The sequence below is a fragment of the Penaeus vannamei genome, chromosome 1 (genome assembly GCF_042767895.1).
Source record: "Penaeus vannamei isolate JL-2024 chromosome 1, ASM4276789v1, whole genome shotgun sequence".
NCBI lineage: Eukaryota > Metazoa > Arthropoda > Malacostraca > Decapoda > Penaeidae > Penaeus > Penaeus vannamei.
The window spans coordinates 44,697,833-44,710,332 of NC_091549.1; the positions used below are offsets into that span (position 1 = coordinate 44,697,833).

A 12,500-nucleotide genomic window follows, 5' to 3' on the forward strand; every position below is an offset into this window, starting at 1 on the left:
GGGAAAGGCTGTCATACACCAATATTTCTAAGATAACTTTCTGTAGACATGACATCCCCTATAAAGTTTATATTGGCTGCAAGTTCCTCCCTGTCCGACCATATAAATCTTTCCCCACCCCATCAATGTTGGAATTGTTGGCATTTAGGCCATCTTATCAAACATTGCTATTCCATGGCCCGATACCTTCTATGTGCCCAACCTGTTCATGATTGATGATAAAGCTGCACTTCACAATCATGCATGTGTGCCAATTTTGGTGACTCCCATAATGTATTTGTAGGCGCTGTCCTACCTACAAGTTTGAGTCTGAGATGGCAATTCTCAGATTCAAACTTGGGCTCACTTTACATGAGACCAGACAAGAAGCACTCCCTACACCAGTGCTGTCCTTTGCTTTTCCCCCCTCCCCCTCCCTCCCAAGATTTTTCTACTTACCCCCAGCATCTCTTCTTCATCCCACGTCTACCCTTTCCCTCTCCCAGTCAAGTTCTTTTGTCATTCTAAATCCAGACACCCCAATCTCTAATTCCTCAGTACCTACCCCTCTTCCTTCTCACTTGATTCATTGCAGAAGACAAGCTAAACACAAAAGACAAGCTAAATGCAGAAGACAAGCTAAATGTTCCACCCCATCTTTTAATGCATCCTCTCCTACATCAGCCTCCTTTTTGGCCTCTCAAAAGTTTTCCACCTCTTCTCCCCTTCCTAAGAAAACCTTTGTTTCTCAGACCTCCCCAACCAACTCAACTTCAGAAACTCTTGAGGACATTTACAACTATCTAATTATGACCCAGTTTAATGTGGTTACATCTCATTCATCCTCCAATCTCTCTGCTCCCTTTTTCTCTACACTCAAAGTGTCTGCAAACATGCATCTTCCCCTTACAGCCCTTCCTCCCACTCTCTTCCAACACATCCCATTCACTATGTTTCATCTGCATCATCCCCACTTCCTCTCTTGCTATCTCTTTTGCTTCCTCCTGATATACATGTTACAACAATTACCCTGGACTCTTTACCTCCTGAATTAAAGGAGACAGGTTCCATCTTCATTGTTTCAATGATAGCAATACTATTTCTTCTTTGCTAATCCCTACCTTATCCTGCAGACATCCATGCAAAATTCCACACTTCTTCCTTTAACATCCTTGATCTAATCACCCCTATTAACCCTATCATGATAGGGCCAGAATTTTCTGTGACATCATTATGCAACAGACTAGCCTTATTGACAGGGTGTGTGCTTTGTACAGCCAGTCCATCTGCTTGCTTGTTAGAGTGAGTCATGACATGTATACATATCATACATCATGGCAGCTACAGCCATACCTGTTTCAGAGGGGTTCATCTGTACCTTCCTGAACTGCTGTATGACTTATGACGTGTATCACATTTAATCATTAACTAGTCCCCCTCTTTATCCTTTTCACTATTACACCTTTCTATAGTGCTAAATGACCTTTGATGTCAAGTACATTAATTTTGCTATGTAAATATTAACCATATGATACCTTTATTTGTACCATAATGGACTTAATTTAATACTGAAATAAAATTATCTATTCAGTACTTATGAGAAACTATAGTGTATCTGAGAATTGCTTCATTTTGTAATGATCTAACAATTATCTCTTTGCAGGAGTTGAATATCAGCACAATGGATTGGTTCTATATTGCTGCTGGATGTGTTGGTATCACACAGCTGGTACTTGACTGCTGGACTTGGATTCAGACATTTAAGATACTTGGATTTTTAGCTTTCTTAAGGTGAAAGAGTAGTTGTAATATTTTGTGTGTGTGTGTGTGTGTGTGTGTGTGTGTGTGTGTGTGTGTGTGTGTGTGTGTGTGTGTGTGTGTGTGTGTGTGTGTGTGTGTGTGTGTGTGTGTGTGTGTGTGTGTGTGTGTGTGTGTGTGTGTGTGTGTGTGTGTGTGTATGTGTGTATATATGTGTGTGTGTGTGTGTGTGTGTGTGTGTGTGTGTGTGTGTGTGTGTGTGTGTGTGTGTGTGTGTGTGTGTGTGTGTGTATATCACAGGAGCTCAATACCCCTGTGGTACTTTTGAGCTCTGCAGTTCTAAGGTTTTTTAAAGAAAAAATATTCATTGATGTAATGCAGACTTTATATCTATTTTTCTGATAACTGTATTTCTTGGAAAAGTAATTTTTAAAATTTTCTGATTTATTCTCTATCTTACCCTGGAATTATAAATGTAGCAATATACTATCATGACAGAGAGCTAAACGATCATCTCAACTGTTTGGCCACAGGTTCATGTACTGTAGCTTTTGTGAATTATGTTGTATATGGATGGCTCTACAAGTACTCAGCCACCAGGGAATCAATTAATAGAGCATGTGTAACCTCACCTGATTCTGTTCCTTGAAGTTTCATGATTTTTTCTTCTTCTAATGCTGTTGATAGCAACACTGTATTAACATTATGATTGTTATGATATTAAGATTATAGCAATAACAGATGATAACAATTTTTTCTGAAAATCAAGGAAAAAGGTAAACAGCTGAGATAGGTAGGACTAGTTATTGACACCATGGTGAGCACTTGTTGAGCCACCTAAGTAATAAATGAAAAGCACAATGCACAGCATGTATGTCGTGCCATCTCAGTTGATTAAGAGATTGGGAACAATTCTGAAAGTTTCCTCTATTTGAATTCAGGTGTTAATGATAGATCTGGTCCTTGTTCATGATTTTTTATCTACTGTTGAGGTCATGTATATATGCATAGTAAGATTTTCAGTATGAATGCTTCAGATTAGAAAAATGTGTTTCAAGGAAAAGAAATTCATGATAAGAATCTTTTCAATTTTATTTCTATCATTTTTGAAACAACATGAAGATACTTTTGAATCATAGAATCATAGTTTACTGGACAGTAATACCAATTTCAAAGTAATATTAATTAAATCCATTATAATTCCAGATATGTTATATTGCCAGCAGACTGTGATCTAACCCTCTTTTTGTTCAAACACTTTGGAAAGCCAGTTGGTAAGTAAGAAATATGTGTGAGTAATACTGTATGATGAATATTATCATTAATAACTAATGTTTTTGCTATTTCTTGAATACCATACATTTCACAGAGCTAGTTGGAAAACATTTAGTTTTGATATCTTGAAATTCATAGAAATATAACTGATTTAGCTTGTTTTATACAACATTTACTAAAGTAAATGCTTTTCCTAATGAGAAGAAACCTTAGTGCTCTAAAATTAAATTCTTACTTGATTAAAGAAATACAAATTTTGGGAAGTGAGATATAAGTTACAGAATTATTGAAAACCTATTTTAGAGAGAATAGTTACATTATGATAGTTATTTTAACAACTGCAGTGTCATTTTTTTTATAATCATGCAATCAATACAGTTAATGAACCAAGTAACTGTTTTTTTATTATGATTATTTTTCTAGAGAGTCTTGAGGGTAGTGTTATATGGATCACAGGAGCTTCAAGTGGGATCGGTAAAGCGCTTGCTATTCGACTGGCAAAAGCAAAAGTAAGAGTTGTTCTCTCTGCACGGTCTGTAGAGAATTTGAATGAGGTGAAGCAGAAATGTATCGGTGAGTCCTCGGATTACTTTATTTGTATTTGTTTAGCTTCAGAAAGAGGATTGACATTCTCTTTTTCATACTATTATGATAATCATCATCCATCACTGTTGTCTTTTATCTTTATTATTGTCAATACCATCACTATTGTTATCTTTTCCATGATATTTGTTATTGTTATTACTACTAGGATTATATTTCTTGTTTTTATTCTGAATTTCTGATCATTCTTATTCTTTGTTTATTCTTATTATGAGTATTTCAGTCTATTATTGTTATTACTATTATTATTATTATTATTATTATTATTATTATTACAATTATTACAATTACAATTGTTATTATTGTTATTATTGTTATTATTATTATTATTGTTATTATTATTATTATTATTATTATTATTATTATTATTATTATTATTATTATTGTTATTATTATTATTATTATTATTATTATTATTATTATTATTATTATTATTGTTATTATTATTATTATTATTATTATTATTATTATTATTATTATTATTATTATTATTATTATTATTATTATTATTATTATTATTATTATTATCATTATTATTATTATTATTTTCATTATTATTATTGATGTTGTTATTGTTATTATTGTTATTATTATTATTATTATCATCATTATCATTAACATTATTATTATTATTATAATTATTAATTATTATTAACTCAGGCCTCCTTGAAGGTACCCAATGTGTTTTTCAAGCCATATGTCTTTTATGACTGATTCAATTTGTTTGATATAAGGTATTACTGCCAATTTTTGCCAAAATTCCTCGAAAGCATCCATCAACCATGGTGTAAAATTTCCTTGCTGAAAGGCTATAAACTGTGATCTGACTTGAGATAATGATGGCATAACACAGATGTCTGTGCTGAAACTGCCCTTAATGGCATGGCATGATATATGTGCCATGCAGGGGAATGGAGTTAACTGTACTCTTGAAGTTTATAGCTTATAAGACAAATCTGTCTTTATTTTAGACTTCTAAAGGGTAAATAACCATGTAGGAAAAGAAAAGAAGTGAAAGTAATATAAACAGTATAATAAATGTTGGCACTTTTAGGGAAAGCATATTTTATAATATATGAAATAAAATCCTATTATGTTCATAGTGCAAATAACAAGCATAAAGAGACTATATTTAATTTTATAGTTTTTTGTGCATTTATTTTTCATGTAGTATCTAATGGAATGCAAATGTCTCAATAATTCAGCAAAAAAATGGATTTAGGGGATGGAAATGTGGTATTATTTTACTTTTTCTTACTTATGTACTAAATTCTCAGAGCCCCTCAAAAAATGTTGGAAATATCTAATTAAGTTTCATGGACTCTTTCAGAAGCTGGAGGCTTAGAGGAGAAAGATGTTCTTGTCTTGCCATTAGATATGGTTCAGTATGACCAACATCAGTCTGCATTTGATAAAGTGATTGAACACTTTGGAGAGGTAAGATAGAATTGAGTGACTTTGCATTCATGCTTTTTTTGGGTAGGTAAAGGAATATGTTTTTATTTTTATCTCTTGAGAATGAAATTTTAGAATCAGTAACAGTTGTGATTCACATAAATGTTAATTAATTATGATAATCTGCAATTCCAATCATTTAAGCACAAGCAATTTCATTTGATTTTCATTTACTCAAAAACCAGTTGCATGTACTGTTAAAATTTGGGAAAGTACAACTGAGAATGTATCATGTAAATGAAGTTTTGGTATTGGATCTTTGAATTACTAATGCTAATCATAATTTTGAAGTATTAACCCTCAAAGTCCTAATCACAGCAAATGCACAGTACTACAGTTTTTATTTTTTTTATCTTTTTACAAAGAGACCTCCACATTTTTATGGTAGAATATATGTATGTCCACTAATGTATCTGGTACAGTCTGGCAAGTTCCCTCTAGGCACATTCACTATGCCATCAATTCCTCTTGCAAACTCTCCACTCCCTAAACTGGTTATACAGTTGTGTTTTCTGAATGTAAAGAGCATAAGGTATTAATTCTGGCATTGCATGACATATTACATTAACCAGATCCTCCATTTTTCTTTTCCCCCTTTCTTCTGTAAAATTGTGTATTATGTGTCATACATTCACATCTTAGTGTCTTATTGTCTTTTTATTATTTTTATTATTGTCATCCTCATCAATCATCCTCATTTTGATCTTAATTGGTTATTTCTATTGATCCTAATCATCGTTGTTATCATTGTCCATTTTATTATCATCATCATAACTATCTTTCTCATCATTATTGCTATCCCTATCACCATCACTGTCACTGTCATGATCATTATCACCATCAGTTATTTCTATTTAGTAATTGTTAGTTGTGTTTTCATTTAGCCAGCCCTTTCCCTTTTACTATCATCCTTCATTTTTTTCAGCTGGACATTCTTGTGTGCAATGCTGGCCGTTCACAGCGTGGCCGGTGGGAGATGATTGACCTAGAGGTGGACCGTGAGCTCTTTGAATTGAATGTATTTTCGCTCATAGCCCTGTCCCGGAGGGTGGTCAAGTATTTCCTACAAAAGGGGAAGGGACATGTAGTGGTGACCTCAAGCACAGCAGGAAAGTTGGGAGCTCCCATGTCTGGTTCCTATACGGCTTCAAAACATGCGTTGCAGGTGGTTGTCTTTATCTGTTCATTCTGATTTGGGTGTACGTTTTTAAAGTGTTGCCATTTTTTTGTTCCTCTTATTTTCCTGTCTCTTACATTGGCTTTTACTTTAAAAGAAAGAAAAAGTGTGTTCCCTTCCAGCGTAAAATAAATTATCTAACTTATCACCTGCATGTTAGATTGAAGACTTTTTCTCTTTTCTTCAGTTACTATTTTGATTTTATTTTATAACTTGAAAAATGATAAATCTTTCATCAAAAGTTATATGGCTTAAAGATGATGAAGGATGGCAAAATTAATTTTGCTATTACATTTCCCACTTGTTTGGTACAAACTACCTGAGTCAAAATTTTCTTGTAATGTTGATACAGCAAATAGAAAGTATGAAAGATGTCAAAAGACACTTTTCCAGATAACTTTTGTGTTGTCATTAGTAATTAGACAATTTTTTTCTCCTTTAAGGGTTAAAGAAAATTTTTTTTTCTCACAGGGATATTTTGACTGTCTACGTGTTGAGAAGGCAGGGTGTGGTTTAGATATCACCATGTTCTGTCCAGGCCCTGTGGATTCTAATCTCCTCAAAGTGTGTTTCACAGAAGAGAAAGGGAAGGTGAGTGTCTGATTAAGTGTAATTTTTACATAGGAAATAAGTGTTCCTATGTATACTTGTGATTACTCAAATTTTACAGGGCATGATGTAGTCTTTGTAATTTCATTAGTTTGATTATATTTCAGCACATTTGAGTCTCTTCATTCATTTAATTTTATATAGGGAGTATGTGTGTTTGTATTTGAATAGTGTTAATGACAGGGCAGTGTTGTATGTGTACTTGTGATTGATTCAGTTTTACTTAAATGGCTATCAGGAAGAATAAAAAATGGTTCAATGAAACCGATTCATCCTTTAGCTTGTCGAAACATATAAAGTTGTGGCAGTATGAAGTTTGAGGGTGTTATTGTGCTGGGCTCAATTATATAATCTGTTTCTGTACTGGTAGAGGTTTATACTCTAATTTCTCTTGAGTGGTAAATCAGTCTATCCTAAGCTTCATGAAGTGTGCATTGCATGTGCACTTTAGCCTTCTGAAATGGTCACAACTGTTGTCGAACAGGTTTCATATTCCACCTTGAATACCCAAATAATGTGATCTTTGTTGTTTGAAGCTTTTTTTTTTGACTGTCGCTGTACTGTAGAACTAGTGCAATCATATTTTCCTTTAAGTGAGCAGCATTCTCAGATGTCAACTTGTCTAACCTTGTCCATACAGCCATTTTACAGTTTTATTAATCCAACCTCCTTCAGGTGTTAAATTTTCTTTTTGGTGTTATTGGAATTTGTGTTAATTTTGTTTGTTCTCAGTAGTTGAAAGGAAGTATTTATACCTGGAGTGTGGTGGGGCATTGGCAAAAGGTGCAAATGGCTGTGAAATTTCGAAAGGCAAATAGGATGTAAATAATAAGGTACCTTCATGGACACACATCAAACACCCAGGGCATTGCCTAAGAGAATGGCACAAGTAATGTGCTACAGTGGTCCCATATCTTTTGTGGGACCGTCCAGCCTGGGCAGATCTGCCAACACTTAACGTTGTGTTGGGGAGCTACTCCGATGCGAGTGGGCGTAGCTTATGCAGCTTGGTTATTTTCAAGTCTATTTAAGATGGATTTTTCTATAATTGTCATGCTTGTTGAAAAGGAAAACTTTGGAGCTGTGTGGATGCAAAGTGGCTTTGTTTATCAGTAGTCTTTTAAGTTCATCTTTTATTATATACTCTAGAGTTCATCCTCTTTTGAAAGTCATATTTCTTTCTGGTTTTATGGCTTGTCAAATATCATGTATTCAGACTGTGGAGATGAAAACTATAGATTTATTTTTGTTTTTGTTTGTTTTTTATTCAACTAATATTGGAGGTAGCAGAGGTCTGTTGCTACTAGAGGTAGTGTGAGGGATCCTCCTGCTTCAGCTGCTGGTGGAGGCGGTGTGAGAAATCATCCTCCTGCTGCTGTTGGTGGAGGCGGTGTTAAGAATCCTCCTCCTGTTGCGGCCGGAAGTGGTGCTTGGAATCCTCCTCCTGTTGCGGATGGAGGCTGCGCGAGGAATCATCCTCCTGTTGCGGACGGAGGCTGCGCGAGGAATCATCCTCCTGTTGCGGACGGAGGCTGCGCGAGGAATCATCCTCCTGTTGCGGACGGAGGCTGCGCGAGGAATCCTCCTCCTGTTGCTGGAGGCAGCCTGCTGCTATTGGAGAGGTTGTGAGAATGCATGTTGGTCACTCCTCACATTACAGGTTGCTGTGCCACATATTGAAGCAATCTGCTGGACACAAGAGACATCATACATGCCGCACCTGTAGCGTGTCTCTTTTCTGGCATTATGGCTCACTCTGCAGTGATGACACTGGCGCTACTTGTGGCCTGGGTTGAACACCAGGACATGGCCCTGTGGTACCTGCTGGCGCTTCTGCTGCTGCTGACATGGGATATTCCAGCAGGGGGGAAGTGATGAGGCGCAGCCAGAGGCATCCGAAAGCCTCCCCTTCTCCCATAGGCCAGAGGTTTATGAAGGAGGTCTGCAATGAGTTCAAGCTGGAGCTGAAGTTGGCTGAAAGTGCCACCCAACACCCTGTGAACAATGAATGCAGTCACCATTGCCATGTTGAGCACCTGATAAAAATAATTCTGATACCACTTGTTGCTCTTTCTGGCGGTGGATTATGACGAAGCCAACTGATCAGAGAGGTCGATCCAACTCCTCCCACTTGGCATTGCACTCTGATGCCCCCTCCTGTGAGAAGTCGGCATCGTTGTTAAAATCGAAGTCATCCATCTCCCAGTCGGAGTCTCTGATGTTGGAAAGGGTGGTGGATCGTCGATGGTTGTCAAGAGAGCCTCCTTCACCTCTCCTTGACCAAACATGGTCACGAAAAGATAGAGGTGTGACTCTGGAGCATTCCTCAGCCATCTTAGGCCCTCTCCTGAGGTTGATGACCTGGGATCGTCATGAGTACTTCTAGAGAGAATGCAAAATTAGAATCACAAAAAAAAAAAAAAAAAGTAAAAAGTATAAAAGAATGAAATGTATTACACTACACCAAATGAACATGTTAGTACTATCCATCATTATTCTTACCTTAACGAGTTGCAGATATGAGCTTAAAGTTGGTGGGACATTTTCTGGTAGCAAAACAAGGACAAAAGTCAGGCCTGAAATTTAAAAAATCCCCTTTTCCCCCCTATTTATACAATGCTTGCCCGAGACGTTATGGGGAGGAGGGGATGGTTGGTAGAGGGGGAAGAGAAGAAGGGAAGAAGGGAAGAAAGGAAGAAGGGAAGAAGGGAAGACTTCATGGGGGGAGGGGGTGGGTAGGCATCAGGTGGATTCCTACCCTCCCCACCCCCTGTGAGGTCTCTTCCTTCCCCTCTTCCCCCTCTGCCCCACCTGACAAGAGATCACATAACTGTTCAAAGTGGTTCATTCCGATTGTCAATGACCTTGAGGTCAAGATGTGCTACCTACCCCTCCTCCCCAAGGTCTTCCTTTCCCAATCTGCCCCACCTGAAGGGGGAGAGAAGGCCTTGGTGAGTAGCTGACCTTATTGTGAAATACACGAAGGAGTGATTTGCAAAGGTAAAATGTGCACAGTTAGAATAACCAAAAAAAAGATCTTGTTATGTACACCAGTGGGGGAATGGGGGAGGGCGGGGAAGAGAAGTGCATCTTCATGTGAATGCCGAGGATGAGACAGGTGTTACAGGGTCTGCTACTTCCCTGCTTTGCTTATGACTTGTCACTGTCATGTTGATTGTTTTGAAAGCTACCATACCAAGAACAACTACAGCTTACCAGTACAAGTAGCAGTTTGGTGTGTAACTGAATATATTTTATTTTTGTAAAAATAAGTTATGAAATTGAAAGAAAATCTAGATTTTCTTCCCCAGTTATACCACATTTCTTCTTTTACACAGTATAATAATCTTATTCACTGAAATAAACTCTGAGCATGTAAACTAGTCTTCTCAAGTCAACAACTCATATTGTCATTTGGCACTCTGAAGTATGTCACAAAAAGGAATTATTGGAGACCAAGGGAGTAACAGGCTTGTACACAACTGCTTACCTCTTTCTGTGAGAACTGGATTTGTAAAAATGAATGAAAAGGCATTATAGATTACATTCTGCAAAGAAATTGGTAAATTTGTAAGAAAAATAAGAATTAAATAAAATGATATAGCTTGAAATCATCCTAAAATACCCCAAAAGTATTGGACAGTCCTTTAAATAGATAAACAAGTAAATGATTGAATGCCATCCATTTTTCATGACAGGAACTTGGCCAGGAAAGGAAAGGCAAAAGAATGTCAGCGGAACGTTGTGCAGATCTCTTTGCCATATCAATTGCCAACAAACTGTCGGAGGTTTGGGTAGCTGATCAACCAGTCTTAACCATGTATTACCTAAACCAGTTTATTCCTTCACTGATGAAATGGTAAGTATTTAAGTTAGATAAGGAGTGTATTTGTCAGGGCAAAGATCAAGGGCAATAGTGACACTGAAGTAATGTGTATTTTGCCAAGGTATATGGATTGAGAATTTCCAAGAGATTATTGATGAAGGGAAACTTTAACCTATTCAGTGGACATTTGTCAAGCACTTCCTGCAAAAATATTTGAGCTGCATGTGCCAGCTGTAGGAGAATGAGTATCTACATCAATTTAGTGATTTAAAGAGAGAAAGTGAAAGGTCACAAAACCAGTACTTTTTTCCAAGGGGTGCCTTTTTTTCAGAGACCTTCCCATTATCATATGAATCTTAAAAAAAGGCAAACATGTTTTTATCAATTTGTGAGAATTTTGGTTTACATAGTAATCTATATATTTGTAGAATTATCATTCTGATCCAGCAATCATTTCTAGGTATCCTACTTGTTCAGATGTTTCCTTGCTGCCATACAGAGAAAAACAATAAAATGCTAAAGCTAAATGAATTTCCCCTTTTCTTCCCAGCGCTTTACAGGTTCTTCCGCTGAAGGCAATAATGAAATTGCGAGATGGCAGAGATGATGCAGCTCAGCTAACGGGTGCAGAGGGAAAAAAGGAATGTTGATTTATATGTGCATAAGTAAAACTTTCTTGTATAGTACTGAACTAATGGCAGAAGTGAAAGATTCATAAACTAAGTGGTGCTTAAATTACATGGATACATTTTGTGATAAAGATTGTTGCCTTATCATATATATTGGGGTTTGCCATAAGGCCTACATATTCATATGTATCATATTTCTTACATTATATTTTTCTCATTAACAAGTTTTGTTCTTTCCTTCCATATGTAGCATGATATATTTTTAACAAAAGTTTTTCAGTATAGGTTGAAAGACCATATTTTTACATGTGATGAATAAAAAAAAAGAAATTATTGTATATAAAATTGGGAATAAAAACTATTTCTGAAAGTTACTTTTTTTATTATGAAATGCTAATGCTTAAAACTTAATTTAACATAGTGTAAAATAAACAATAAAAAATAATAATTTACACATTAAAATGTACTCTTAAAAGAAACTAAAAATTCAGTGTAAAAAATTATTCACCTTCAGGGATAAAGCTCCGGAAATGATTCTTGTCGATGTCTGGCTGTTTGCACTATAACTGAAATGAAATAAAATATTGTATAAGCATTAAGTAGTTTGACAGTGGCAAAAAGACAAAATGAATAAAAGTTATGCTGTTGTTGAAGTTGGCTTTGAATTAAGAAGTTACTCTGGATAGATAAACAACAACAAAAAACATATGACCATGAAGGTTAGTTTGCCTGTGTGTTAATATACATACTATTTATGCTTCCATCAATTAATATTATCATACTTGGCTATCATAGGAGCTTTTATCTATATGGCTTTTATTATTTTTTCCTAAAATGTTCTACCTCTTATCAAACTATTAATGTTCATTTTTCTTTTGTAGCCCAATGCATATTTTAAAAATAATCTCAAAACTAAAACTTTACATGTATTGTATAATAAAAAAAATAATGTTAATAAGGTATTCTGAATATAAAACTTATTAATGATCAAAACTAGAAACTTACTTATTGTAAGCACCACACCTAGGAACACAATCATAACAATGGAGACAAAGTACAGGCGCATGTTTAGCACAAGTACGGGATCCTTTTGTGTAGGGAGATTCCACACACAGTGTTCCTTCCTGTAATTGAGAAGATGATGGTTTCTGTTACTGTAGTGCAGAGATAATGTGTAAACCAGAACATT

At 35.8% G+C, this 12,500-nt stretch overlaps 1 protein-coding gene across 3 annotated transcripts in view; it reads left to right on the plus strand.

The window, feature by feature from the left end:
• Positions 1 to 11,681, plus strand: part of LOC113803125 (dehydrogenase/reductase SDR family member 7) — a 13,483-nt gene extending 1,802 nt beyond the window's left edge. For all 3 annotated transcript variants that reach the window (XM_027353843.2, XM_027353844.2, XM_027353845.2), the window contains exons 2-9: positions 1,643 to 1,770; positions 2,944 to 3,011; positions 3,436 to 3,585; positions 4,946 to 5,052; positions 5,996 to 6,235; positions 6,719 to 6,838; positions 10,555 to 10,715; positions 11,233 to 11,681. In XM_027353843.2, coding sequence (XP_027209644.2) covers positions 1,661 to 1,770; positions 2,944 to 3,011; positions 3,436 to 3,585; positions 4,946 to 5,052; positions 5,996 to 6,235; positions 6,719 to 6,838; positions 10,555 to 10,715; positions 11,233 to 11,332 — 1,056 coding nt within the window. In that variant the 5' untranslated portion in view covers positions 1,643 to 1,660 and the 3' untranslated portion in view covers positions 11,333 to 11,681. The remainder of the gene's footprint in view (positions 1 to 1,642; positions 1,771 to 2,943; positions 3,012 to 3,435; positions 3,586 to 4,945; positions 5,053 to 5,995; positions 6,236 to 6,718; positions 6,839 to 10,554; positions 10,716 to 11,232) is intronic.
• The last annotated feature ends 819 nt before the right edge of the window (positions 11,682 to 12,500 follow it).